At 35.7% G+C, this 26,093-nt stretch overlaps 3 protein-coding genes across 7 annotated transcripts; 1 reads left to right on the forward strand and 2 right to left on the reverse strand.

Moving 5' to 3' along the window:
- Positions 1-439: 439 nt before the first annotated feature.
- LOC132184499 (probable arabinosyltransferase ARAD1) lies at positions 440-4,212 on the forward strand. Its single transcript, XM_059598150.1, has 3 exons — positions 440-1,209; positions 2,572-2,825; positions 3,384-4,212. The coding sequence occupies exons 1-3, from the start codon at positions 546-548 to the stop codon at positions 3,933-3,935; spliced, it is 1,470 nt and encodes a 489-aa protein (XP_059454133.1). The 5' UTR covers positions 440-545; the 3' UTR covers positions 3,936-4,212.
- A 127-nt stretch (positions 4,213-4,339) lies between these two features.
- LOC132184038 (protein DMP2-like) lies at positions 4,340-4,984 on the reverse strand. The gene has a single exon (XM_059597517.1). The coding sequence runs from the start codon at positions 4,982-4,984 to the stop codon at positions 4,340-4,342; it is 645 nt and encodes a 214-aa protein (XP_059453500.1).
- Positions 4,985-5,747: 763 nt separating this feature from the next.
- LOC132183726 (putative 1-phosphatidylinositol-3-phosphate 5-kinase FAB1D) lies at positions 5,748-16,694 on the reverse strand. Of its 5 annotated transcripts, none has more exons than XM_059597124.1 (13): positions 16,520-16,694; positions 15,274-15,517; positions 15,128-15,161; positions 14,388-15,023; positions 13,683-13,830; positions 13,262-13,603; positions 10,786-11,634; positions 9,979-10,313; positions 9,303-9,429; positions 9,013-9,168; positions 7,067-8,551; positions 6,711-6,977; positions 5,748-6,447 (listed from the first exon to the last, which is right to left on the reverse strand). In XM_059597124.1, exons 2-13 carry the CDS (start codon positions 15,509-15,511, stop codon positions 6,094-6,096), a joined length of 4,971 nt encoding a protein of 1,656 aa, XP_059453107.1. In that variant the 5' UTR covers positions 15,512-15,517; positions 16,520-16,694; the 3' UTR covers positions 5,748-6,093. The 5 variants fall into 5 exon arrangements, with proteins under 5 accessions (XP_059453107.1, XP_059453105.1, XP_059453106.1 ...); XM_059597122.1 differs by having other exon boundaries at positions 15,274-15,564; XM_059597123.1 differs by having other exon boundaries at positions 15,274-15,564; positions 16,481-16,694.
- Between the last annotated feature and the right edge of the window lie 9,399 nt (positions 16,695-26,093).

A 26,093-nucleotide genomic window follows, 5' to 3' on the forward strand; every position in this document is an offset into this window, starting at 1 on the left:
CATGCATGTGTAAATGTTGGGAACCCACCACATCCAGAAATAACACTGTAGGCCAGAGACAAAGGTAACTGCACAAAAGACACCGTCTTTTGTAGGAACCGTTTCTTTTCTTTTATATGGATAGGGAGTTGTTGCTAGAGAAACCTTAAAAGACACCCATCTTAGGAAAAAAAAAAAAATAAATAAATAAATAAAAAATTGTCTTTCTCGGAGAAGTGGATTCCACATCATCAACCCCGTATTATCAATAATGCCATGCAGTTAATCGTAAAATTTAATTATTAATTTACAAAAAAAAAAAAAAATCAACCCCAGTTAAAACTGATCAATAATGACGTGTGCAGTAATTTTTACAAATTTAATAATTAATTTAAGATAATGATTAATTTAAGAAAGAGATGGACCACATAAAATAAAATTGAGAACACCTTAACAAACAGACAGAAAGAAAGTGCAATCTAAGTGATCATCAAAGAGTAGTACAGCAGGGAATATCAGAGATCCGATCACCCAAACAGAAAACAATCAATATCAAACAAACAAACATGGCCCTCAAGAACACCACCGCCACCACCACAACAACCACCACCACTACCGCTTCTTCTCTACGCTCACTCCCCACGCTCTTCCTCTCACTCGCCACCCTTCTCTTCACCCTTTCCCTGATCCTCTTCTTCCTCTTCTCCAACCCCAACACCCAAATCACTCCCCAAACTTTAACTACCCTTCAAAAGCCCTACACTTCCATCAAAGTCTACGTCGCGGACCTCCCCAGATCCCTCAACTACGGCCTCCTCGACCGGTACTGGTCCTCCTCCGCCACCGACTCACGCATCTCTGCTGAATCCGGCAGCCAGATCGCCCCGACCCACCTCCCCAAAAACCTCCGGTTCCCTCCCTATCCCGAGAACCCGCTGATCAAGCAGTACAGCGCCGAGTACTGGATCACCGGGGACCTCATGACCCCGGAAAGCTTGCGAGCCGGGTCGTTTGCCAGGCGGGTCTTCGATGTCGACGAAGCTGACGTCGTTTTCGTGCCGTTCTTCGCGACGTTGAGCGCGGAGTTGCAGCTGGGAACGGCCAAGGGGGCGTTTAGGAAGAAGGCGGGGAACGATGACTATGAGAGGCAGAGACATGTTGTAGATTTGGTGAGGGGAACTCCGGCTTGGAAGCGGTCCGGTGGGCGCGACCACGTCTTTGTTCTCACTGGTATATTTGGGTTTTAATTTGTTTCAGTTTTGGTTGTTGATGTTGTTCATGATTGGTTTGTCTTGTGGGTATTGGTTATTGATGACTTTGGTGCGAGTAGGTGTTAATGGTTAGTTTCTTTTATTGATGTTGTTGAACTTTTTTCTGAATTTACTCTCTTTTGGGTTGCTGAGAACGATGAGGATAACGTAGGAAACGACATTTATTTTTTGATTCTGGAGGCTGGATTAATGATGTTTTCCTTATTAAGAAGCTTTATAGACGCTTCTAGTATTGTGCTAGAATCCGAGGAGGGGAAGCTATTGTTTTTCTTAATGGCCTTTTAAGGAAATGTCTAGATTTGGATCGTCTTTTAGTTCTTGTTCCGACTTAACAATTTAGGAATGCTAATCAACAAGAATATGTTTACAGTTTACTTATCAAAAAAAAACAACTTAGGAATGCTTTTTGGGATGTATTTATGCACTTTGAAAAGTATTAATGCCGTACTGACCCAATACATGCAACAAGTTAATAACACTCTCTGTCTCCCCGTGGGTGCTTTTCTTTTCTGTTGGATTTAAAAACCATCTGTATCCCAAACAAGCAAAATAGTTTCCCATGGTATTCTACTGAGGTACTTCTTATTTTAGGAAAAAATTATTTTCCCATGAAATTATTTTGCCGCCAAACTAAACACAGTAAGGGCATCGTTGATTGGATGGCATTCAGGACAAGAAAGTGTGCCAGTTTTGAAATGGTACGTTATGTTAGGTAGATTATTGAGATTACCCAAGCGGACCCAATCGAATTAAGTTCAACTATAATGACTAAAAATTAGCATTGTGGGTTTCCTGAAAGAATCTGGTGGGTTCTTAGTCACTCTCTAAGAGTTGTCCTGGACCACTTAGTGGGACTGCAAGATACCTAAATGTCAGAAGGAATCATTCAGTTCTGCAATTCAGGTTGGCTTTTGTGGTTTCAATTAAAATCTTGGAACGTTTTCTTCTCAAATCAATTAGAAATAATATAAAGCTGTTTGAGAGAGACTAAGTTAGATTTCCAGTTTCTTCTGGCTGTTTTGCAACTTGATCCTCGACTTTGTTGGAAGTTCAAGTTTCACTAGATTTATCATTTGGTTGATGGCAGTGCCAAGTGTAACAAAAATCATACGGAGTTATAGTGATAACTCAAACTTTCGTTACTAACTTTAATATGAAAACTAAAGACAGAAGGAAAGCAGTCACTATGACATTTTTTGCCTGATTTATACACTGCCTGACAGGGGAGAAAGAAACAAAAGATTAATTGCATGTTTTAGCAGCTTATAATTTAGTCTCTGGATTGTCAGGTTATGTTAAAACTTGAAGCATTCTTTGGCAGACCCAGTTGCAATGTGGCATGTCAGAGCTGAGATAGCCCCAGCTATTCTCCTCGTGGTGGATTTTGGTGGATGGTACCGACTTGATTCAAAGTCATCCAATGGTAGCTCACAAGATATGATTCAACACACTCAAGTTTCCCTACTCAAAGATGTAATCATCCCATATACCCATCTACTACCTAGATTGCACTTGTCAGAAGACCAAAGACGCCAAACGCTTCTTTATTTTAAAGGGGCTAAACATAGGCACCGGGTAAGTGACATATATCTAAATCTCTTTCATTGACTAGGCATAATTTATCAATTTTTACTGCAGATTGATATGCTACTTTTATTGCTTTATTTTGTTTTTGATATTCAGTTGCCCAATTTAGCTGAACTTAGCCTCAAAAACCACCTGTTATATTGGACACCTTTGACTCAAGAGGCAATGTCTCTTAAAGATCAATTCCTTCTGCCATAAAATTGTTCATCAAATAACACATTCTTGATGTAAAGGCGTGTTAAGTTCCCCATATGTGTGTTTGTGTGCATTTAATAAATAATGTACAATTTTGACTTTTTTTTAAAAGGAGTTGTGTGTGTGTGTGTGTGTTAAATAGATTATGAGAAACTAAATGGCTTTTCTAGGGTTTTACCTGATTAAAAGTATACATTTTGTCTTTTCCTAATCTTTTTTTTTTTTTTTTTTTGTCTCTATTTAAAGCATTATTACATAAGTGTTTTTCCATATCAGCCGCCACTTTGGATTATGAATCATCCTGAATTTCCAACTGTCAATGTAACATAAGTTATATTTTTCCATTAACAGGGAGGCATAGTTCGAGAGAAATTGTGGGACTTGTTGGTTAATGAGCCAGGCATTATCGTGGAAGAAGGCTTCCCAAATGCCACTGGAAGAGAGCAGTCAATTAGAGGGATGAGAACATCAGAGTTCTGCTTGCACCCGGCCGGGGACACCCCCACTTCATGCCGCCTTTTTGATGCCATTCAAAGTCTTTGTATACCTGTTATTGTCAGTGATAACATTGAGCTCCCCTTTGAAGGTGTGATAGACTATTCAGAGTTTTCAGTTTTTGTGGCAGTTAACGACGCCTTAAGGCCAAATTGGCTAGTGGGTCTTCTCAGAAGCTTTTCTAAAGAGCAGAAGGATAAATTTCGGCAAAATATGTCTCGCATTCAGCGTATGTTTGAATATGACAATGGGCATCCGGGTGGTATTGGGCCAATTCCTCCGGATGGTGCCGTGAATCACATATGGAAAAAGGTTCACCAGAAGTTGCCCATGATTAAGGAAGCCATTGTCCGAGAGAATAGAAAACCCCCAGGTGGATCAATTCCACTACGTTGTCATTGTACATAAAATCACTGAGTCAAATTTCTTTGTTATCCTATTAGCTTTTGTGCCCTTTTGCTTTAAATATAATTTATCAACTTTTTTGTATTCCTTAAATGTTTTGATACTAAATTAGAGCACCAAAAGAAGAATGTTCTGATGCTAAAGAATTTGCCGATGTTCTTTCCTGAGAGAGTTTGTATTTCACATAATTCCTTTGTATACAGCTGGAACATTTCATGGAAACTGTAGGATTTAAACTCCTACCATAACTCTTTTATCTTGAGAATACCCTGTTTTTTTACTCTGCCATATTTTACCATGTAAACATTGGGAGAATGAGTTGTATACAAGTCTTGATGTTTGATATATAGGAAAATTGCTACAGCTTTCTGGGATTCTGCAGAAGAAAAAAAAAAACACAGAATGTCTCAGCATCTTGAGTACAAAGCATCCCTCTGCAGCAAAAAAGGATACCCAATACCCCTTCTCTTGGAAGGAAAAACCACAAACAAGACACTTATCACAAAACCAACCACAAGAGGAAGAGTGTTGGTCACCCTCCTAGGCATTTCTGGATAATAACATTGCACCACATCAATGTGTAAAGCTGCAAAGGTAAGAAATGCTATCAACGAAAGTGACGCATGGAAGAGATCAGCCCATCTCAGCCTATAATCAGATGGCACAAGCGGTTTCTTCCGGCCGCCATTGAAAGTCCATATTCCTCTAAATGTTGCCACCCCATAATACAACCTGCCCGTGACCGTCCGAAAGCTGTCTGTGAATGTAAAGAAGATGCAAGAGGCTGCTGAAAGAGCCAAGAAGCAGCCCATTATCCAGCGGTTCAAGGCGGTGCATTCACCATCATCGGTGAAGAGAGGAGTCAAAATGGTGAAGGAAAGAATGGTGGCTGTGGGTAAGAGAACATTTAGGCGTGCAGTGCCACTTAGGATTGCATTGATACCATACATGCAATGGGTTTCATCGGTGCCACCATCTTTAAGGTAGTAATAGTCTTCTTCCCCTTCATGCCTTTCAATCAAGTCTTGGCAGATTGAGCTGTCGTCGTCCATCCTCGAGGGAGGCCTTGCACACAGAGAGCCATGGCTGGAAGAGGGTACTTTATAAATGGCATCCAAGGATGGAAATGTGGGGATTCTTTGTTCACGTTAGGGGAACAAGCTATTCTTTTTTTTCGACTTTTTTCTTAGTCCGGTTTCTTGTGGAAGGTATTTGCTTTTGGTTTAAGAAACAGTTATGCTTTACCACCAGAGCTAGTGGTTTGATGGTCTTAAAGGCATTTACACTGGGTTTGGATAATGCAAGGGCATGGGTTCGACTCCCGAATATGGGAATCCTCATGCCTATTTTGTATTATCCTTCATGAGTCTCATAAATGTCCCGGTGGAATGGGCCATTAAGCTATGGCTCGGCTAGTCTTGAAGGTGTGCTTACGGTTTTCGCTGCCGTTTAAGTTCCTCCTGAGCAGTTTCCTGCGAATTAGTGGTACTATGGTCACGCCCAGTTAGAATAACCACAATTGGCTTCCTCTCTTTTTTTAGAATTTTTATAAAAAATAAAAATAAAAAAGGTTATTCTTTGGCATTCAAATTGAAGAGAGAAGAAAAAAAGTGCCCCAACTCTCAAACTGATTAAATGGTTGACACTTTCCATCACTCATTGTCATTGATGTTCACACACAAGGAATAAGGGTGTGCAAAATACAGCTTGTATGATGCGTACAAGTATCTACTTGTGTGTTTGTAAGGTATGGGAAATAAATATTTTCTTAAATTAATGAAGCAAATTTTCATTTTCAACCGGATGACATAAACCCAAATTTCTATAAATGTGCATTTCATTCCACGTAATAATGGTGATTGATAGTGACAATTGACAAATGTGTACAAGAACACTGTCAAAAATACATCATGTAACACATTTTGGGGACTGCAACTTGTAATTGATTCCAAGTAAAACACTTCGACTTTACAAAAACCTCAGGGTGAGCTTGGACCGACCTATAGGAATGGAACTGACCCCAGACATTTGCTAAAAATCGCAGAATAACTGGGGCTGGGTATATAAACTGGGATACTCATCTATTTACAGTATATGTAAAAACTGTAAGGGTGAAGCAGCAGCAAAAGTAAAATGATCAATATAAACAAGTAAATGAGACTCATGCGGAAAAACCATTAAGCCTCCCTTTCTTTTGGGATTTCGGCTGAGAAGTATCATCATCATCTTCATCTCTGACTCCACAAAGTTCACAAGATTCAGAGGACATTTGTGAGCACCAATGATCTGGGACACAAAAGAAATGCAAAGCCATGAACTTTCTGAATCTTCTTTTGTATTCTTTGGGAGAAATTACGGTTGGCAAAACGTTCTTTGGAACAAGTGAAGATTTCACCCAAGTCTCTAGTTGCTTGTCCCAGGTATACTGCCTCAGATAATCAATGATCCCGCATACAAGCTCCCGGCGCTCCGTATCCACATCCACTAGTAAAGAATAATCCATAACGTTGATTGACTGCAGATATGGCAAATATGCAAATTGTCAGCCAACTAATCTACAACAACATGAATTAAAAATAATAATAACAATAAATGACAGACAGTAGAAAAATCAGAAGTGCAGCAGTTCTTAGGATTCACAGGATAGCTTCACGTTTTCTCAAGATAAGGATATCTGGACCTCGTGAAAAATATGTTCTGGACCAAATACAATGCACGGAAATAACACAGATGCAGATGTATAGGTCTATTAATAGAAAGAATTAACAGCAAACTCACATTAAGAAAAGCTGTGTCATTCCAAATAGCCCGTAGCAAGAGACGCTTGGATTTATTACTAACATACAAGGGAGAGGAATTCATGTCATTGACAAAGTTCTGATCCAAAAGAACATTGCCTGAACCATCAGCTGCTGCAGTGTACCGAGCATGTAGAGCACCTTTAAGATCATACTGACGAGTAGTTTTCCGACCATAGTTAAGATTCTCCATGACCATCAGATCATGCCTATTCTCTTTCCCGCTTTTTGCCTGTCTGATACTTACCTGCAATGAAACTCAAATGCAAGGTCATCAAAAAGTGAAAAACTAGCAATTGCAAGGTCATCAAAAGGTGAAAAGTCAATCTAACAAACCTGATAGATCCCAAGAACTTTTGCAAGGCATGTTTGGTTCCCCAACTCAAATGACTGATTCATGTACTTGAAATAATCCCGAGCAAACTTCATAAATGAATCAAATTCTGTCTTTTTAATTTCCTTTATAATAAACCTGTCATCTAGTGTTTTAGCAAAAAATGATTTGCTCTTCCCACCTTTGGCATCCCAGTTCCTACAACGGCTTAGGGAAGCAATATAATCAACCTCAGATGGGCAGCAGCGATGGCGAAGATCACGGAATTCATTCGCATATAGACAAGCTACAGTATATTTACCCTTCCCAAGCAGATTGACAACTGGATTAAAAGGATCTGGAGGGACTAGAGAATCCAACAAATTCAACCCATCAAAACTGGAGAACCGTGGATCTTCTAAAGAAATGCTTGGTGTAGAATGGACTGAATCTGAATCTGAAGAACCATTTGAAGACCAAGGTGGGTAAGTACTGGCGGAACTTCGACCTAGGCTGTATAAACTTTCAAATGACTTGGTGGCCATTCCATTCTCCCTCTTACTAACCTCATCAAGAACTTCCGATGGAACAGGTACATCCATCAAGGACGCCAGTGCACAGGCAATTATGCTTGAGAGTTCACCATCATAGTCTGATACAATATAATTATCAGCTTCAAGAGGAATGTGCAGCCTTGAGCCTTCCTCAATGATCAGTTGCTCCGCTGTGGGAATGTATTCTGGAGTATATCTACTGATAGATCCAAATTTCTTCAAGTAACCTTTCAGGAGATCCATCATGCCTATCTGCCGTATTTCTGAGAAAGGTGTCCAGGGCCATTCAATTGAATTTTCTAAGCTGGATGAGAGTGACCGTAGAGATTTATCCTTCTTTGATACATGAAAATCAGATATAGAATCGGCATTCTCAAGCCCTGTGGAAATTGGAACAGTTCTATCCATTTGGGAATGATCAGACGAAGAAAGAATCACTGCCTGACAATTATCATCACCAGACTGACGATGGACAGAGCCATTCACAGCGCACTCTTGGTCAGATGATCCATTTGTACTTAGACCCAGAGTTGGCATCTCACCCTCAGCCACAGCAGATGTATTAAATACATCATCTCCATCACTAGATTCTTGAACTGGGCCTTCTACTGGAATTTCTTTGATTGGAAATCCATTTGCTTCTACAGATGTATCTAACTTAACTTTCAAATTGGCACTGTCATCAAAGACTACATTGCCATTCTCCAAAATTGTTGCGGTCCCGTCAATGCCTCCAGCAGCAGGGCCATCCAACAATTTGACTTGTTCTTGTATTACTTTCTCAGCAGTATTAGAGTCACCTACTGTATGTTCGGGTGAGAGTAGCGAATGCAATCGTCGATCCCAAACGCATGATTCAAGCAGAAGTTCCCACAATAATCGGTTCAAGCTGAGAAGTTTGTAAACAGCCTGGTCTGGATTCCCATTCTTAGAAACAGCATTCTGAATGTTTACCTGTTTTATATCATAACTATTATACGAGAACCCTTCCAAAACAAAAAAGATTGCCTAGATTATGTCTAAGAGAATTAGTAAAGGCAATAGTTGCATTTAAAAAGTAGAAAGAAGTATGAAAAACAACAAATGTCCAGTAGAGGACAGTCGAACTGGAAAAACTCAAACATCACATTTGAAACTGAAAGGAAAAGAAATCCTTGATCAAGCAGAGGACCAAGCAATATCTCTAGTAATAAAAGCTGGCGTCCACCAAAACATTCCTCAGTAAATGCATAGAGATTAAGAATTATTTATTAAGGTTTTAATACAACCAAGTTTAAACTTATAATAGCATTCTGTTATGAGTTACAAACTTATGCACACAGATGGGACAAATGCACTCCCAAGCTTGACAGTCCTACATGAATAGCATGTTACAGATGCAACCTGTCAAAATATTGTACCATGGGAAAACCAACCTCAAAGTCAGACGTTTCGTGCTTCAACATCTCTTCAATATCAGATAAATCTAATGATGTGCCTCGCAAGTTCAGAGTTCTTCCTGTGAATTGAGATCTGATCTTCTTCAAAGAGTTCGCAACCTCTGTGAACAGTAGCATCCCTTTCATGTACACCTTGAAGAAAAGAAGGATAAGACAATAAAATAAATTAACAAAAGGTGGAGTGGAACACGATGGTATCTTCCAACATGCCAAAAGAGACGCAAAGCATTATCACAAACCAAAAAGTGGGCATAAAAAAGACATACATTCTCAGTTTCTTTCCTGAGCCACTCTTGTCTAATTGAATTGCTAAACTCCAGCTTCTGAGGAGGCACAGAAACATTATATATTGCTACTGTAGAGTATTTGAACTTTGCAACCATGGGACCTGACCTGCAGTTATTGGATCAAGTTACCATAATAAACATATCATTATCAATCATATATTACTAGACACACCAATAACCAAAATGCAGGAAGTCATTTCCATCACACACTTCTGTAGAAGTAGACCAATATTAATGCATTCGAGCAACCCCCCACCACACAAAAAAAAAAAAAACCAATGAAAGGAAAACTGGGGAAAAAAACTTTCTCATGCCCAGGTGAAGAGTGTAAAAAGACGCTTCACAGAAGTGCCCTCAAGCCCCTAGTTCCAAACCCATGTCCTCTTCTCTCACACTCACAAACACCTAGCCACCCACACACACCATCCCTAGTACTATAGCGGGCTTATTAAAAAAATTTATATATAAGCTACAGGCCTATGAAAATCCTAATTTATTCCAGTGCAAACAAAAATTTCCTCACTGACTAGTTGTACAGAACCCCTTCTATAAGGGTGAAAACCCACTTCCTGAACAGAGCACAGACATTTCTTTTGTTTCACACTAAAAATATAACAGATACACAATAAGATAAGAGCTGATAAACAACCCATACCCAAAGAAGTACAGGAAGTCCCTATGCAGAGAATGGCCACAGCTGGATAATCTGCTAGACGAAGAGGCGTGAGAGAAATTGAGCTCCAAGAACTTTCCAAAGGATAAACCACGGGCAGCATTGGAAATCAACACTCTTTTTGTAGATTTTGAGATTCTATTCTCAGGTTTACATCTACCACAACAACTCCACATCCAAAGCTTCCCTTCTGCTTCCCCGGGCAAATGTTTTTCTTCAGGAAGCCGTTTAACTTGTATAGTAAGCTGCCTATTATAATGTGCATAATAGTAAAAATGAGCTTCTGGTAATTCACCACATGTGGTGCACTGGCTTCTCTGCATATTGATCAGTTTTTATCAGTGCCATGTTCACTTAATGCAAGCTAAATATTTTTAAAAATAATAAATAAATAAAGGAAATTTGGACGCTAATCCCAACCCACCACATCGTGAAACTGAATGTAACTAAAGTCAGGAAACTGACAAGCATAAACCTTTTTTTCTCGTCATTGATAGAGAAATAGAAAATGTTTACTGAAAGGAAACAAGAAAGAAAAGCACAAAGCCCTAGTACATAGGAAGTATACAAAGCCCCTTCATAGAGGATAGTCCACTCTTTAGAACCATAAACCGTATGTTCAATGAAATTAAATTTTAAAAAAAAAAAACATTCAGAAACATGACATATTGAAGCATTATTCACTTCCAATAATGTGTGATAAGCTTAGCTTGTTTTAGAAGCATATACATAGAGTGAAAAATTCATAACTATAAAATGATGTCTTAGTAAGTGGAGTTATGAGAAAACCTGATTGAGTAAATTATCCCTCAGAAACTTTCCAAGAGGAACATCAAAATTCTTGTAGAACATGATATGAGAAAAATGGCTCTGCTCACATATTGTCCCCCTTACAGCATTCCGGGAAGACATCAAAACCAAAATACTCTGAGAATTTGTCACCGTGTTGATGCCATCCCTACTTTGCAGTTGGTCTTCACTAGTACCGCCATCTATTTTTATCTCTAGAGGGACTTCAGTGAAACCTGAAGAAGTCTGAAACTGTCCACCATCAAATGACTTTGCTTCGATGGAACTACCTTTAGCTCCCATATCTGAATAGTCAACTGCCCCTGGAGTTGTTGAAAGAGAAACAGCTTCACTGCCATGACTGTTGGATTGCCTTCCATTGAATCCAAAGTATGATGACAGTGACTGATACGGAGTAGAGGTGGCAAGAGGGAAACTGTCTGCTATAACTTTCTTTAACGAAGTAGAAAGAGACGACAACCCAGAGAAAACAGCTGGATTATATGGCTCATAAGTTAATGTGGAGTTGCTTTCTGATTCTAAGTTTGAATTGTGGGTATTTTCTTCAAGGAATCCATTGGAAATGGGAATATCAACTGTATGTGACCCATTTGTGGAAGTAAAATCCTCAATACAAGGAACACTTGAGTTAGCAGATCCTAAATTAGGGGATTGTTGATCAGTTGGCAAGACATTCACCACTTCAGGAAATCGAATTGTAGAGAACATTGCCCTCTGATCAACAAGGAAAGATGTCTCAAGAATTAAATGATATGCCATGATAACCGCACACTGCACAATACATTTAGTCCGCTTCAATTCATCGCTGTGTGCGCCTTTCAGCAAAATCTGCAATGTCATGTCATGCAGAAAGTCAAGTGCTTCCATATACCATGAGAATTCTGGCTCAAGGAAATCTTGAATTAAAATCTAACTTCTAAGCATGCATAGCAAAAATGGAAAGAAGGTTAACCTCAAAATTTAAGTCCTATTATCACTTAAAATAATATGATGTATGAGGTTAACTTATTAGAAACTTATAACAACTCTTTCTGGATCAAGGCCTTAGACGTAATGAACTATTAGCCATCACTTTATTCAAAGGACCTAGCATGTCACCAACTATTGAGCCTTTAACACACAAGATTAAATGAGGTTAGAGAACTTATTTTATGTCATCCTCTACAATTAGAGACAATAAATTTTGATGCAGCATTTAGCTGGCAAAAAACATAGACTAGTTCATATTACCAAGTCTACAAACCAACTAATCACATGATAGGCTAGATCAAAAAATTTCTGAGAAGCAACACTATAGTTATTAAACCTTGACGGCCCAGCCAGTTGAGCAAGTGAAATGATGACCCAGTGCCTAGAATAGTCTGTCTTTAATTAGAGTGCTTTATCATATGACCCAGTCAAACCAAATGGATTGTGTGTTCAACCTAAACATGTTTTTCAGAACTGTCTGGGTTTGTTCCTGTATTTTAAATTACAAATCTATCTAATTTTGTAAATGCTTTTTAATTAAGCTTGGCATTTTGTTCTTTGACGGGAGAAAAGGTTATATTAAAGAAAAAATCAATAAATAAACATTTTCTTTGATTTATTTGCAATTCTCTCCATAATTGTATCTATAGTTTATGTAAACCAATTACGAAGAGAAGTCATAAAAGTTTTTGAAAAAATTATACCCGTTTTAAATTTTTTACCTTTTTTATAATATTTTCCTTTAATAAATTCTCTTCATTTTTGTTTGCATTGACGTTATTAATATATGCCTAATTTTTCTTTTCATGATTGGATCTTTTGATTTATTTACTTAATAAGTTGAACCCAATCTTTTTTATAATATACCATGTATATATTTGCCTAAAAACCGACTTCACACATCTATATTGTAATTTAAAGATTTGCTGACCAAAGATTTTTTTTTTTTCAAAAGTAATCGACTCCAAGGAGATTCAAAAGTAACATTGCTGAATGCTCCTTATCTCTGTGTTGCAAAAAGAGAGCTCAACATTTAATATTGTGTTATACTTATCAAAAAAAAAAAAAAAACATTTAATATTGTGTTATGTAAATTTATATATTTTTATTTCGAATAAGTTATATAAAAATTATTTTCAATTTTTTAAATTGGGTTCTCAATTTTTTTTTTTTTTTTTTACGAATACAATAAATTTTTTAATTAATTTTTAAATGACCTTTCGGTTAGACCAATAATCCACTAGTTGAACTAGTGACTTGGTGAACCGAGACTTAGACCGGGTCAATATCCGTTCGGGTTTAATAACTATCAATAATATCTCATGCTACATGTGAATCTATGCATACATGTCTAAAGAGTCTATTCCTCAATCACCAAGAAAGTGAAGGCGGCCTAGTAAATGGAGTACAACCCTAAAATCAAACTTTCATATACAAAGCCTTACAATGTATGTAACAAAACAATAATGAGAAGCAATAGACTGACCGTACAACCACGACGCGTGGGACAGCCTTCAAGAAACATCAGTGTTTTACTGGGCCTCTTTCCCCCTTCACCAAAAGGTGCATGTTCCTCTATAAATTTTTCGATATGAAAAGACTCGCATCGTTTTAGCTTTTGAGTGGTCAAAGTATCAGATGATAGCATTGGTGAGCCAGTACAACGGGCTATTCTCTCTAGGCGATGAAGCTTCATATCATAGACCAGTGTCATTCCTTGTGCACGAATAGACTCCTGGATATCACGAGAAACAGTTTTTTCTACTAAAATCACATTTGGATGGCACAATTCTATCATCTCAATGAGAGACTTCAGATAATCTTTTCCCTGTTTGCAAGCAAAAGATTAGAAAAGGAGTTAGTATAATTTCCATGTGCAAAAATTGAGGACATTCTGATCATTTTACCTGCTGCTCTATTGAAGCGAACGATGACAACCCACTAGAAAATTGACCAAGCTCGCCCCTGATCAGCAACAACCTTGGATTCTTGTAGCTAGTTGGCATGTGCTTGTGAGCAGCACGCTTTTTGAAGACCAGACCTTTTACTACTTGACTGCAACACATCAAACCCAAAATTAATCCATGACCCGGGGAGCTGGGAGGAGGGGTGGTGGTGGTTGAGAAAGAGTATCATCCCACAACTCAAACTGACATATGTGAGGTGATCTGATGCCATGTTGAAATGCATTGAATGGGTTAAATGCCATTCAGTGTCACTTGTAAGCATAAGCATATGCACTTCAACATGTAAGGGGTAAATAAATAACCAAGAGAAAGGGAAAAACAATCAGATAGCTTGGAGGGCTTTCTTTTTCTTTTTTTTATAAGTAATCGAGATATCAATAAAAGTGTAAGGCACCTAAAGTATACAAGAGAAAACACTTAGCTAGAAGGAAAAAAAAAAACACTTAATCTCCTCCAATGTCCTCTCATGGTCCTTAACATGCAGTTAACATCCTTTAACGCAATTAAACTTAGTAATGTCAATACAGTGATAGACTGATTGTTTCCAAGTATGGACACGTAGCTTTTACGTTAAATGGATGTTTAGTGGAACTAAGATGAAAAATAAAGATTAGAAAGAAAAAAGAAAAATCCAAAGGCTATTACCTTTGGCTGCGAGAACCAGTTGCAATGCATTTCACTTTCACATAGCCGTTTGGATCCATTGCTTTACCATCAATAGCATCAGGCTTCAAAAATGAAGCAGCTTCCCATGATAAAGAAGTAACTATATCCACCCAACTTTCACCATCTTCCCTAGAAAATGCAATACCCACGGATTTAAGAAGATGGCAAACAAGGGCCTTGAACCTCCCATTTATCACCTCTTCCATTGCTTTTTGTTTTTCCACTTTAAACTTGTAACTCCCACTTCCTTCATCTCTAAAGCGACTCAAAGAAGCTGGCTTGCCCCACTCAGTGCCATCACCACACTCATCATCATCATCATCATCATAAGCCATGCTCCCCTCCATGTCATCCTCTGGGTCTTCTGCTTCTGGAGGTTCCCAAATTTTGGTGTCCAATTCATCATCAATAGATTGAGAATTCTCAGCTACTTCATTAGACAATTTGCCATCATAGCCAGGAACACCATCTTTTGGCTCTTGACCATTACTTATTAGTATTTCCACATCCCTTGCAATGTGCCTATCATTGCCACCATTGATTTCCTTTGAGTTGTTTTCCATTCTTCTATGACCCTCTTGACTATCATCCGTCGTACTTTCTTCCCGATTACACCTGACAGAATCAGAAGTAGAAATATGATAAATCATAAATAATTCAAAATAGCAAGGACAAGTACTCTACTACCACTACGATTCAGTAAATGGGGGGGCGTATACCTGTCATATGAGTTTACATCAACCGAAAACTCACCTGTAACAGCAGAAGATAAAATAAACATTAGTTTAGGCTACATCAGAACTGTCCAAGATGAACATCTGGTTTAGCCAATATATATCAAAACAATAACAAGATAGAAATTTACTGCAATTAGATCCAAAGCTATCACTGCTTGATAATGAAGTAGTTGGACTGATCATCAGTGTTGTATATGGATTCAAACTATCCCGTTTTATAGATTCTCCCTGCTGCTTATCCCCACATAATTTACAAGACCAAATGGGACCTCCCGTATCAAATTTTAAAGAATTCCCATTCTTCTGTTTGTTCTTTTCCTCCAACTTCAACAATTCTGCACCACAATTGTGACACATGCTACACATCTCATCCTAAAATGGAAAGAACCAGAAAATAGTTGAGGTCCAACGTTTGTCACCTATTTAGTTCAAGCACAGGGAAAGTTCAATTAACAATCAAAAAAAGCGTCGACCAACTTTGTTCAAGTACTATGATTATCAACCACTTATCACAAACACCACCTCCAATACTTAATCCAATAATCTTAAAATACAAACAAGTTGCAAAATATATACACATAAATGAGCAAAGGATGAGAGAAAAAATGAGAAGACAAAGGAATTTATCCAAACCATATAATATATAATACCCTCGAATCCTTTAAGATTTACAACATTCAATAGTCAGAGTTCTCCAAACTCTCAACTTTGTACTACCCAGATATTAAATTGTCCACACCCGAAGACCCAAATTTTGCCGGATTCAGGAACAGAATCCACCTAACAGAATAACTTATCCAAACATCTACTCCAGAAGCCATTCAAGTAATCATGTTGCAGAATCAATACCAGAACTTGATAGTAACACAACCGTGTGCTACTACCTCAGACACCCAAATTTACAACATAAAGAAAAATCCATAAAATCAAAACCACGTACAGATAGCAGGAATTCAAAGAAAAATCATCGGCGATAACAATTTCACTAGTCAAAACAAAAAGATTGAAAACCAGGTGAGAGACCCAAATCTTGAATCTTTACATCCACCAAGAGAAGCACCTCAAACTGCCCAGAGACAAGGATACAGGAAAACTCACAGCTTCGAGAAAACCCATAAACCCAAAATCGTAGCTAAAGCTAAAAAGACCAACCCACTTAAATTCTCGGAGCAATCTCCAAAGTTTACAATGGTAACCAAATAAAAATCTTCAAAATATTTCCCATATCAGTCCAAGATTTCACAAAGGAACTTCCATTTTCAGCTCAGAGCAAAGCCAAAACTTGCAAGAAAAAAATAAATAAATAAAAAAATAGAAACAAAGTGAATGACTTACTGACAGAGCAATCTGAAAGAACAGAGATATGGCTCTTACCTCCTCATCAATCAATCCCAAACACAATGGAGAAAACAAAAGAGATTACAAATCTCTATGATACCCAGAAGTCCAAATATTTCTGCTTTAGCAAGAAAAGCAAAGAATTGTAGTAGTTGTTGTGTGAGTGTCCAAAGAAAAAGTTGTCACGGACAGAGAATTTAGGGAGATGGACAAAACCAGAAGAAATATGAAGAAAAATGGAGAAAGTGCATATACAAATCATAAATTCAGAAGAGAAAAAAAAAAAACAAAAAACAAACTTTATTTGAAGCGGGACCCATACTCTTGAATCAAATATATAAAATTATCTTACCAAAAAAAATATATATATATATATTTTAAAAAAAATAAATAAATATAATAAATATAAGAAAAGTACGTCGTATAAATACAATTTTATACAGCTATACGCTAGATTTGTGGCGATTGTTGAGATGTCCATGGCAGTGTAGATTGCTCATTGTGGACGTCATCAATGCATGAAAGGTATGTTCTAGTTCTCCCTTTTTTCACTTATGCCCCTACAACTTCCAATATTTCCATGCTTCTTTTATGTCTTCTTTTTTTTTTTTTTTTTGACATGTCCGTACAAGAAAATGATGGAAGATTCGAATAATGACATCCACTTCATGAGGCGTGGTCTCTAGCCAACTGAGCTACCTATTTTATTTATGGGTTAAATTCACTTTACCCCCTCAAGTTTTAGGAGTTTTTCAATCCGAACCACAATGTTTAAAAATTAGCAATATACACCCATAATATTTCAAAAATTTTAAATTCAGACCCCCTCCGTTACTAATTTCAGTCTAATTGGACAGAAATCATCCCACGTGCGTCTCACGTGAGATTTTGATGGCCTCTATTCCAATTTTGCCCTCATTAAAACCTATGAAATTACGTAATCACCCTCAATTTCATAGGTTTTAATTAGAGTAATTATGTAATTTTATAGATTTTAATGAGGGTAAAATTGGAATAGAGGGCATCAAAATCCCACGTGAGACGCACGTGGGATGATTTCCGTCCAATTAGACGGAAATTAGTAACGGAGGGTCTGAATTTAAAATTTTTGAAACATTAGGGGTGTACATTACCAATTTTTAAACATTAGGATTCAAATTGAAAAAACCCCTAAAACTTTATGGGAGTAAAGTGAATTTTCCCCTTTATTTATTGTATGTTCGGCTTGGTAAGATAATATTAATAGGGCTGTAAATAAAAAGAATTGTTTGTAAATAAGTTCGGATTATGCTCGAATTAGCTAAACTTAATATAATTCATTTATTAAATAATTACAGCTTAAATGGATTTACTGGTTCATTTATTTAACTCATCCTATAAAGATTTGACCTACCCATCAAAGCATACATATACCAAAAAGAATAATAATAATATAAAAGTCAATATAACATTTTTCTTTTCTTTTTTTGTGCATATAAAAAGAAAGTCAATGTTGTAATACATATAGTAGGATTTGATTTCTATTCAATTTCTAGTGAAAAAAAAAAAAAAAAAATCACGTTATTTATATAATAAATTCATTTTTTTTCATATCATATTTTTTATGATTGTTATAAACTACCAGAAAATCCAGGATATTATATATATTTTGACAGCTTCTTCTTTTTCTTTTTCTTTTTTTCTTTTTTTCGTTGCTGTATATATCCAAGCCTTGCCTTGGAAGGCATCCCTACCCCATTTTTATAAGCATAGTTAATTTGCTTAAAATTTGTTCTTCGTTCTAATCTAAAGTAACTTATTAATTATATTAATTGTGAGGATAAGTTCATATAATAATCCATCTAAAGTAACTTATTAATTGTATTAATTTTGTGGATAAGTTCATTGATAATGGTCTGCCACATTTATATATAAAACCTTAGCATTAAATATTATATTTTGTTGTGTGGACATGTCAAAAAAAAAAAATCTTATATTTTATTTTCTTATTACAAGCATGTCGACGGATTGATGATGTAATGGACAACATTGGGTTATTTGTCATTATAAATTCATTATTAATTATGAAAATTGACTGTATTAGTCTTTTTGTCTGAAGGCTTATATGGACCTAATTAGAAATCTAAACTCTTGGGTGGTGGATGTGAACGATATCCTGACTATCGGGTTGAGGAGGAAGAGTTTCGGATTGGGAGTTCTTTACTCTCAAGGGCGAGGAATAAGCGCTACTTATGCATTGGAATGTATCAATTTGGTGCATATCTGTTTTTAAACCTGGTGAATAGTCATGGGTTAGCGGATGTTTTGTAATGGTTGATTAATATGTTGTTGATGTATGTAACTTTAGCTTCGACTATGATTTGCTTTCAGAACTTTTGCTCTATTTGTAAAAGCTTTACTCGCGACCTTTTATCAATGAATGAGTATGAAATTTTCGCCTTCAAAACTTAGAAATCTTTTTTTTTTTTTTTTTTCTGAGTCAAATTAGAAATCTAAATTTTTATTTATTTATTTTTTCTATTCAGATGAGGGAAAGGGAAAAGGGAAAATTAGAAATCTAATTAATATGACCTTGATGATGCTTATTTTTACAACAATCAACCAATTAGAACAACCAAAGTCCCTAACTATTTTATATATTATGACTATATTTAAACTATTTTAATCAATCATTATCTTCCCATAATATCATTTAATGTAGTGTACGTTTATCTTTTTCCATTTTAATATATATACTTTGTAGTGTTTTTTACAAGTTAAACATAAATAAATAAAATTTCTTAAAAATCCATAAGTCAACAAGTATTCGTGGATGACATGTTGTTTTTTTTTTTTTTTTTCTTATTATCAAAATTTAACGGCTCGATATTATCAACCCAAAATGTGCCCAAAAACAAATACCGAAAAATACAAGGGCAGAAATTCAAATAAACGTATATGTAAGCCCTGGTTTGAAAACCGTGTCCAAGGCCCTAGACCCTAAGACGGCATATTGTCTTTTTATAGGATCGACATAAGGGTATTTACGAGGTAATTTCACTTTTCATGTCCTGAAATTCCATTTGACTCCTTTCCTACCGTTGATTTGACAACCGTAGAAAATTTTAGAAGCTACGTTGCTAAGGGCACACGCCGCACACCCTTCTTCAAAGCGTGGAAAAATCAACTGTGGGTGGGAACACTGTAGAACCGGCATCAAGATGTTGACTCTTGCGCCTGGGGCCGAAATTGGGATGCCACGTGCCAACAATTGAGGAGATCCTAGAACCAGCTGATTTCTTGGGACACTCAATTATCGGAAAGGGAAACTTGGTGCTATGGTAGTCCGCCACGTGGGGGGAAAGAGCTTGTTTCCGACATTTGAGGAAGAGTAGATTACCGAATTGCCCTCTTCCGTGAAGTGAAGGCGATTCTATCTTGTTATGACGTGGAGCGCTGTGATTGGCCAGAGTGTGGAAATGATTGATCCGTGTAGTGAACGGAAATCAATAATTCTCTCCTAAAAAAATTCAACAAAATCTTCGGATTAGATGAATTTTCTTAAAATTAATCTATAAAAGTAGTCTATGTTCTTTTAATATGTAAGATGTACATGTTTTTTTTTTTTTAATAATAGGAACAAAGTTGAAATAAATTTTATTAAAAATTAATGTGCATCTCATATGTTATTAAAAAAAAAAAGGACACATGTCACTTTTATAGATTAGGTTAAAGGAAATTCTTCTAATCCAGTTTGAGGAAAACTTTGTCCAATAATGGACCACGTTTTTGTTTTTTTGAAGGACAGAATTTTCCTCCAAACTGGGTTGGAGGAACACCCTCTAACTCAGTCTATAAAAATGACATATGTCTATTTTTTTAATAACATGTGAGATGTACATGAGTTTTAATAGTAGGGACAAAGTTGAAATTAATAATATTAAAAACTCATGTGCATCTCACATATTATTAAAAAAATAGACACATGTCATTTCTATAGACTGAATTAAAAGAAGTTCTTCCAACCCAGTTTAGAGGAAAACTCTCGTCTTTTTTTTAAACATTAATTTTGTGATCTTATTTAAATTTGAACTTTCAAATTACATATGAAAATGGTGTTTTTTTTTATGAATACATTTCAAATTTTGGCTCCTCCATGTGGAGCAGCAGAGTTGCAGATGCCGAATTGGTCAGTCCCATCATAGCCCCACCTTGTTCTAAGCTTTGACGACTATATATGATCCCTATATGGGAAAAACTAGCTAGGGTTGTCTGTTTTTTCTTTTTCTTTTTTCCTTTCTGTTATTCTGTCTGTCTTTCTTCTTCCTTTTTTTTAAAAAAAAAAAAAAATTGATGTGTTCCCTTTAGGACAATTTATATATTACCTCCAAGGTGTACATGAACTAATTAGGGATACCACCTTCCAACTGAGAGGTATTACCCCCTAACCCGACAAGAATGATGCACCGTGTGAGTTTTATAAACACATGCATGTAAAATGAAATAATTAATTGCATTGTATGACATGGTTTAGATAGGAAAAATATATGAAGTATCTAGAGCATGTGCATGCCATTATATGGGCTTACCCTATGGTCCATATATAGTTTATAAATATAGATAGAAATCTCTAACAAATTTACTCATTGAAAAGCTAGAAATTCATGTAGTAAATGTGAAATAGCCTCTATGTAGTAAATGTGAGCATTCTACCCACATGTACTAGTAGATCTCAAGCAATCCATCGACATGCTCCGATAAGTGGCCCCATTATGTTCAGTAATTCATTCGATGAGACTAAATTAAGTTATGGTTGAACAAACTTACAATTAATTATTGGTGTATATATAGCGGCAAATATGTACTATATAGTCACATCTAGGCGGGGAAGCCATTCCGGTCGCCTCATCCTACCGTTTTTCCTTAAAAAAGAAAAAAATTGTTAAACTCTTGGTCAAATAATGGTGGCAGCCAACGTGGGTGGGGGTTCAATTTCTTCGGCAACTGTTCTACCGTCGAAAATTTCCATTTTTCATATGCACTGAAAAAACATGTTTGCTTGCATGACAGCAACTGGTGAACGGTGTAAGAAATGCATCAATTGGTTTATATATGTCTTTGAAAATACTCTACAAAGCTGAGTGCAGACCACGTAAGATTCATCTCAAAATCGTCTATGCTGAGAACGGATATTTTTACTCGACTGTGTTGAAAATGGGATATTTATTTACTTGACTGTTAAAATAGTATTGAAAAATCACTTGGTGGCCTTTGTCCTTGTGGTGAATCAAGTAAATCACTTGGATATTTACTCGACTGTTAAAAATTAGTATTGAAAAATACTTTCCAAATTAATGTGGAGAGAGAGGGAGAGAAATGTTTAGTTAATCATTAACATTTTCGACACACTCTTTTGCATATGTTGAAATGCCATGAGGTCTTTAGGGTGGCCAGAAATTTTGGTCAAAACGAAAATGTTCTGATTAAAAGCTCGTTTGGCAGTTCGTTTTTAAAGAAATAATTCGTGTTTTTAAACCAAATCGCAATTTTAGAGTGTTTGGGATTGCGATTTTAAAAACGCAAATTTTAAAATCGTGGAAAACTCATGTGCGATTTTAACATGTTTTTCCAAACGTCTATGCGATTTTAAAAAGTGGCGATTTCAAAAACGCAATTTTTAAAATCCTATTCCCAAACGGGTCTAAGAGCCTATTTGGGATTGCGTAATTTGCGTTTGAGAAGTATAGCTTTTAAATCAAAAAAAAAAAATTGGCAAAAGCTTTATTTTTAATTTTTTGGTAAAAATGTGTTTTGGTCATTTTTAGATTTTTTAGACTCTTAAAAGCGCTTTTAATTTTTTTACCAAACGAATCTTCTTCTTTTTCAAACAAATTTTTTGTGTGTTAAATGCACTTTTAGACCCCTCAAACGCAATCCCAAACAGGCCAAAAAAAAAAATTCCTTTTTTTTTTAGGTTTACGCTTACCATCTCCCTCGCCCCATGCCCCCGAAGGCCTTATATTTTTGCGTCTCTCTCTTCCTCCGCATCTCATCTACACCGTCTCTCTCTTCGTATTTTTTTAACATGCACCATTTTTTTTTGGTCACATCATAAAAAAATATTTGGTGAAATTTGAGCCAAAAATACATGAGAGTGATCCTTAACGTGGTACTCAAACTTTTAAGAAAACTTTGAACATACTCTATTTCAAGAGATATAAATACGTGACTAATCAAGGCAACATTTGATAACAACACGTTTATTTACTAAACCACAATAAAATCGACAGTATTAAATATTAGAAGACAAGTTTGGAATAAGAGATAGTTACCAAGAGGTCGCCCTATTTGTAGTCTTTTCTGTCTCTAACGACTAATATGACATAACATGCAGATCACTTTCAAGATTAATCTTATTATGACGAGAATGTGTTTAACTTAGGAAGACATTAAAAAATGAAAAGGGGAGGGGGGATATCCCCTACAAATTAGCTAGCTAAGAAAGGCCGTTTGAGTACAAGGTTGTTCACTTTAATAAATTAATAAAAAAACATAAAGAAAAATGGGTGAATACCAAACTTTATTTGCAATTAACACAAGTAAAGACAACATAAGCTTAGAATCTTTGACATGTTGCGATAGGATAAATTCTATCTTACCCCCAACAATAGGGATTCAAATTCCTGCCTTCACACTTAACCAGAAAAGACCAATAGCAAAATTTGAAGTAAACCTCATTGACGACATTCATTTTCACACCATTTTGACCAAACATCATTTGACCATTTCCATGCATTTTCACCTATACGTATAAATTACACTAGAACAAACTTACCCCTAATAAAATTTTCAGCGTTCAATTTCAAAAACAGATCACTTATTTGATGTGAGTTGTATACGAAGAGTCTATACGGTGAGAACTACAGATACTCTTTCAAGTTTGATCGAGCCATAATCTGATCAAAACCCGCTAAAACATCAATAAAAACCAACGTGGTCGTTTTTGCTATTCAGACCAGGCTCAAAGTCTTGAGTGGGCTATATATATGTGTCCTATCTCTTGTCGTGTTGACAAATGTTTGGACAAAATTTCATAGTATGGGCCAGTCTTGTTCAGTTGGTTTTAACGACCATTTCAAAAATATAGAAATTAAGAACAGAGCTTGTGGCGAACGTAAAGGGTGCGTCCTCATTGGACCCTACAAAGAAAGTCAACATGAAATGTCGAATCCCTTATCCGTCTCTAAATTTGACCAATAAGCCTTTCGATAAGACTATATATTATATATATATATATATATATTGATTTTGGGCTTCCCCTCTGATCTTTTTTTTTTAATATATATATATATATATATTAAAGTCGTCTCCATAAGAACCGCAAAAAGCGATTTAAACACCAAAACAGAAAGCACATGTTGAATGCATAAAAGGTATATACATTTTGTAGTTATTTGAAATAATTTACCTTCAAAGAATCTTAAGAATTTATCGGCCGAATAGCTATTTTCCCTTTTTTTTTTAGGGTTCCTTTTCAACATTTAAACATTTTATATATATGTTGTGACTTTGGAATTTATATGTTATGATTAATTTGTAATGTGACAGAAAAACAAAACGGTTTTGGCAATTTACAAAGATAATGCAAATCAAGGGTTGATATAGACCGAAGACCACCTTGATTTTGATTTGATTTATTCTCCTTGTTTATTATGTATTTAATGAAGAAAATGTCAGGCATTCAACGCTGTATGGTTTTGAAAGGGCATGATTATTGATGATATTAATGCCTGCAAAAATTCAAAGTCTTCAAGCCAATTAAAATTTGAACTAATTTAATGACTTTTATTAGAAGAAATCTCAAACTGTATATCTGGTATTGTAATAAGCAAGCAAGATGCCGATGTTGTTCGATCATTGATTTTATCAATAAAGTATGGAATTTGTTATGAAAAAAAAAAAAAAAAAGTGTCACGTTCTTTGGCAAACAGGAAAAAATATGAAACCTAACCATGTTTTGCTATTGACACCCACCTAAGGTCGAGGATGAAGAGTTTCGGTATGGGGATTTTCTACTCTCAGGTTGAAGAATAAAAGCTACCTATGCATTGAAATGAGTCTGTCTGGAGCAGATATGTTGTTATATCTGAAGATTAGTCATGGATTAGCGGATCTTATTTGAGATTGGAATGGTTGTATCTTTGACGTCATCTTCGACGCTTGTAACCTCGTAACTTCGGCTATGGTTGCTTCAAAGCTTTTTATTCTGTATTATAAGAGCTTTATGCTCGTATTACCTTTAAATGAATGTGACTGGAATGTTTTCCTCTTAAAAAAAAAAAAAAAAAAGTATTTTAATATATTCTTTGTTTAATCTGTCTAAAAAAAAAACCTTTATTTAGTCTTTTTTTTTTTTTTTTTTTTTTGTCAAAAGCAAGAAAAAATAAAGTAGCAGCGTCTTGCTATTGACACTTCCATGAGGATATGTTGGTTCCAACGAAGATATTCGCAAGATGAAAATCTTGAAGATATTTTTGACTATTTTCCTACCTAATTTACCTAATTACCTTACAGTGATAGAATTAAGAAAAAAAAACTTACAGATTATGATTTGATACCGAGAAATACGATAGAAAATCCTCTAAATTCTAACATATATATTAACAATTTTCTTCAAAAGAAACAGACAAAAAATAAAATGTCTTCAAAAATTATATTCTATATTTAGAATATTTTGATGAATTATCCCTCTTTATTCTTTAATGTTGTCGAGGACAGTGATAACTCTTTATTTTATTTTTGTAAAATAAAGAATAATGTTAAGTATCATCTTTTTATCTTTCTAAAATTCTCTTAAAACTGATATGGCTTTCAAAATCACTATTAGATTAAAATTTAAATATGATTTATCTAAGATTTAATGGTGATTCTAAAAGTCACATAAGAGAACTTTTTGAAAATAAAAAGATGGTACCTAACATGACTTTAAAATAATTATCGTACTGAAACGTGATGCATGCCATTACCTAGCTAGGAGCCTAGGATGAGCTTTCAGATTCATGTAATGATGACACCCATTAGAGAAAAGAAAAATTCCATTAGTGCTTTGTTTAATCTCCAACCACTTGTTTTCAACTTGCAATTAAACTAAACAGAATATCTTTAACATGATCATGGCATAAAAGCCTGCTTTTTTGCCCACCAACCAATGTATGACACATCAGTATAGAACATTAAAAAATAAAAAATAAAATAAAATAAATATATAAAAAAACCTGATTATATACCAAATATTAGAAGAAAAAACACTTAAAAAAGTAACTAATTAAAAAAAAAAAAAAATTGAAGGGGTGTCTCGCTGGCCACCCTAAATGGTATGGGGCGGACCGCACAGCCACTCCAGCCCATTTGGGGTTGCTCACCGGCCACCTCAACTTCTTTTTACTATAGCTTTTTAATTTTGTTTTTTTAAAAAATAATTCATTTTTTTAATTTAAATTTAGTATAATTAAGTGTGATTGTATTTTTTTCATAAGTGTAAGCTTGGGATGATAGGCTTATGTGGCAACTTCTACTTGACGACAGAAAAGAAGCACACTTTTCTGCAACAACCATATTGAAGATCCTCTAC

Source organism: Corylus avellana, chromosome ca6 (genome assembly GCF_901000735.1).
Source record: "Corylus avellana chromosome ca6, CavTom2PMs-1.0".
Classification (NCBI taxonomy): domain Eukaryota; kingdom Viridiplantae; phylum Streptophyta; class Magnoliopsida; order Fagales; family Betulaceae; genus Corylus; species Corylus avellana.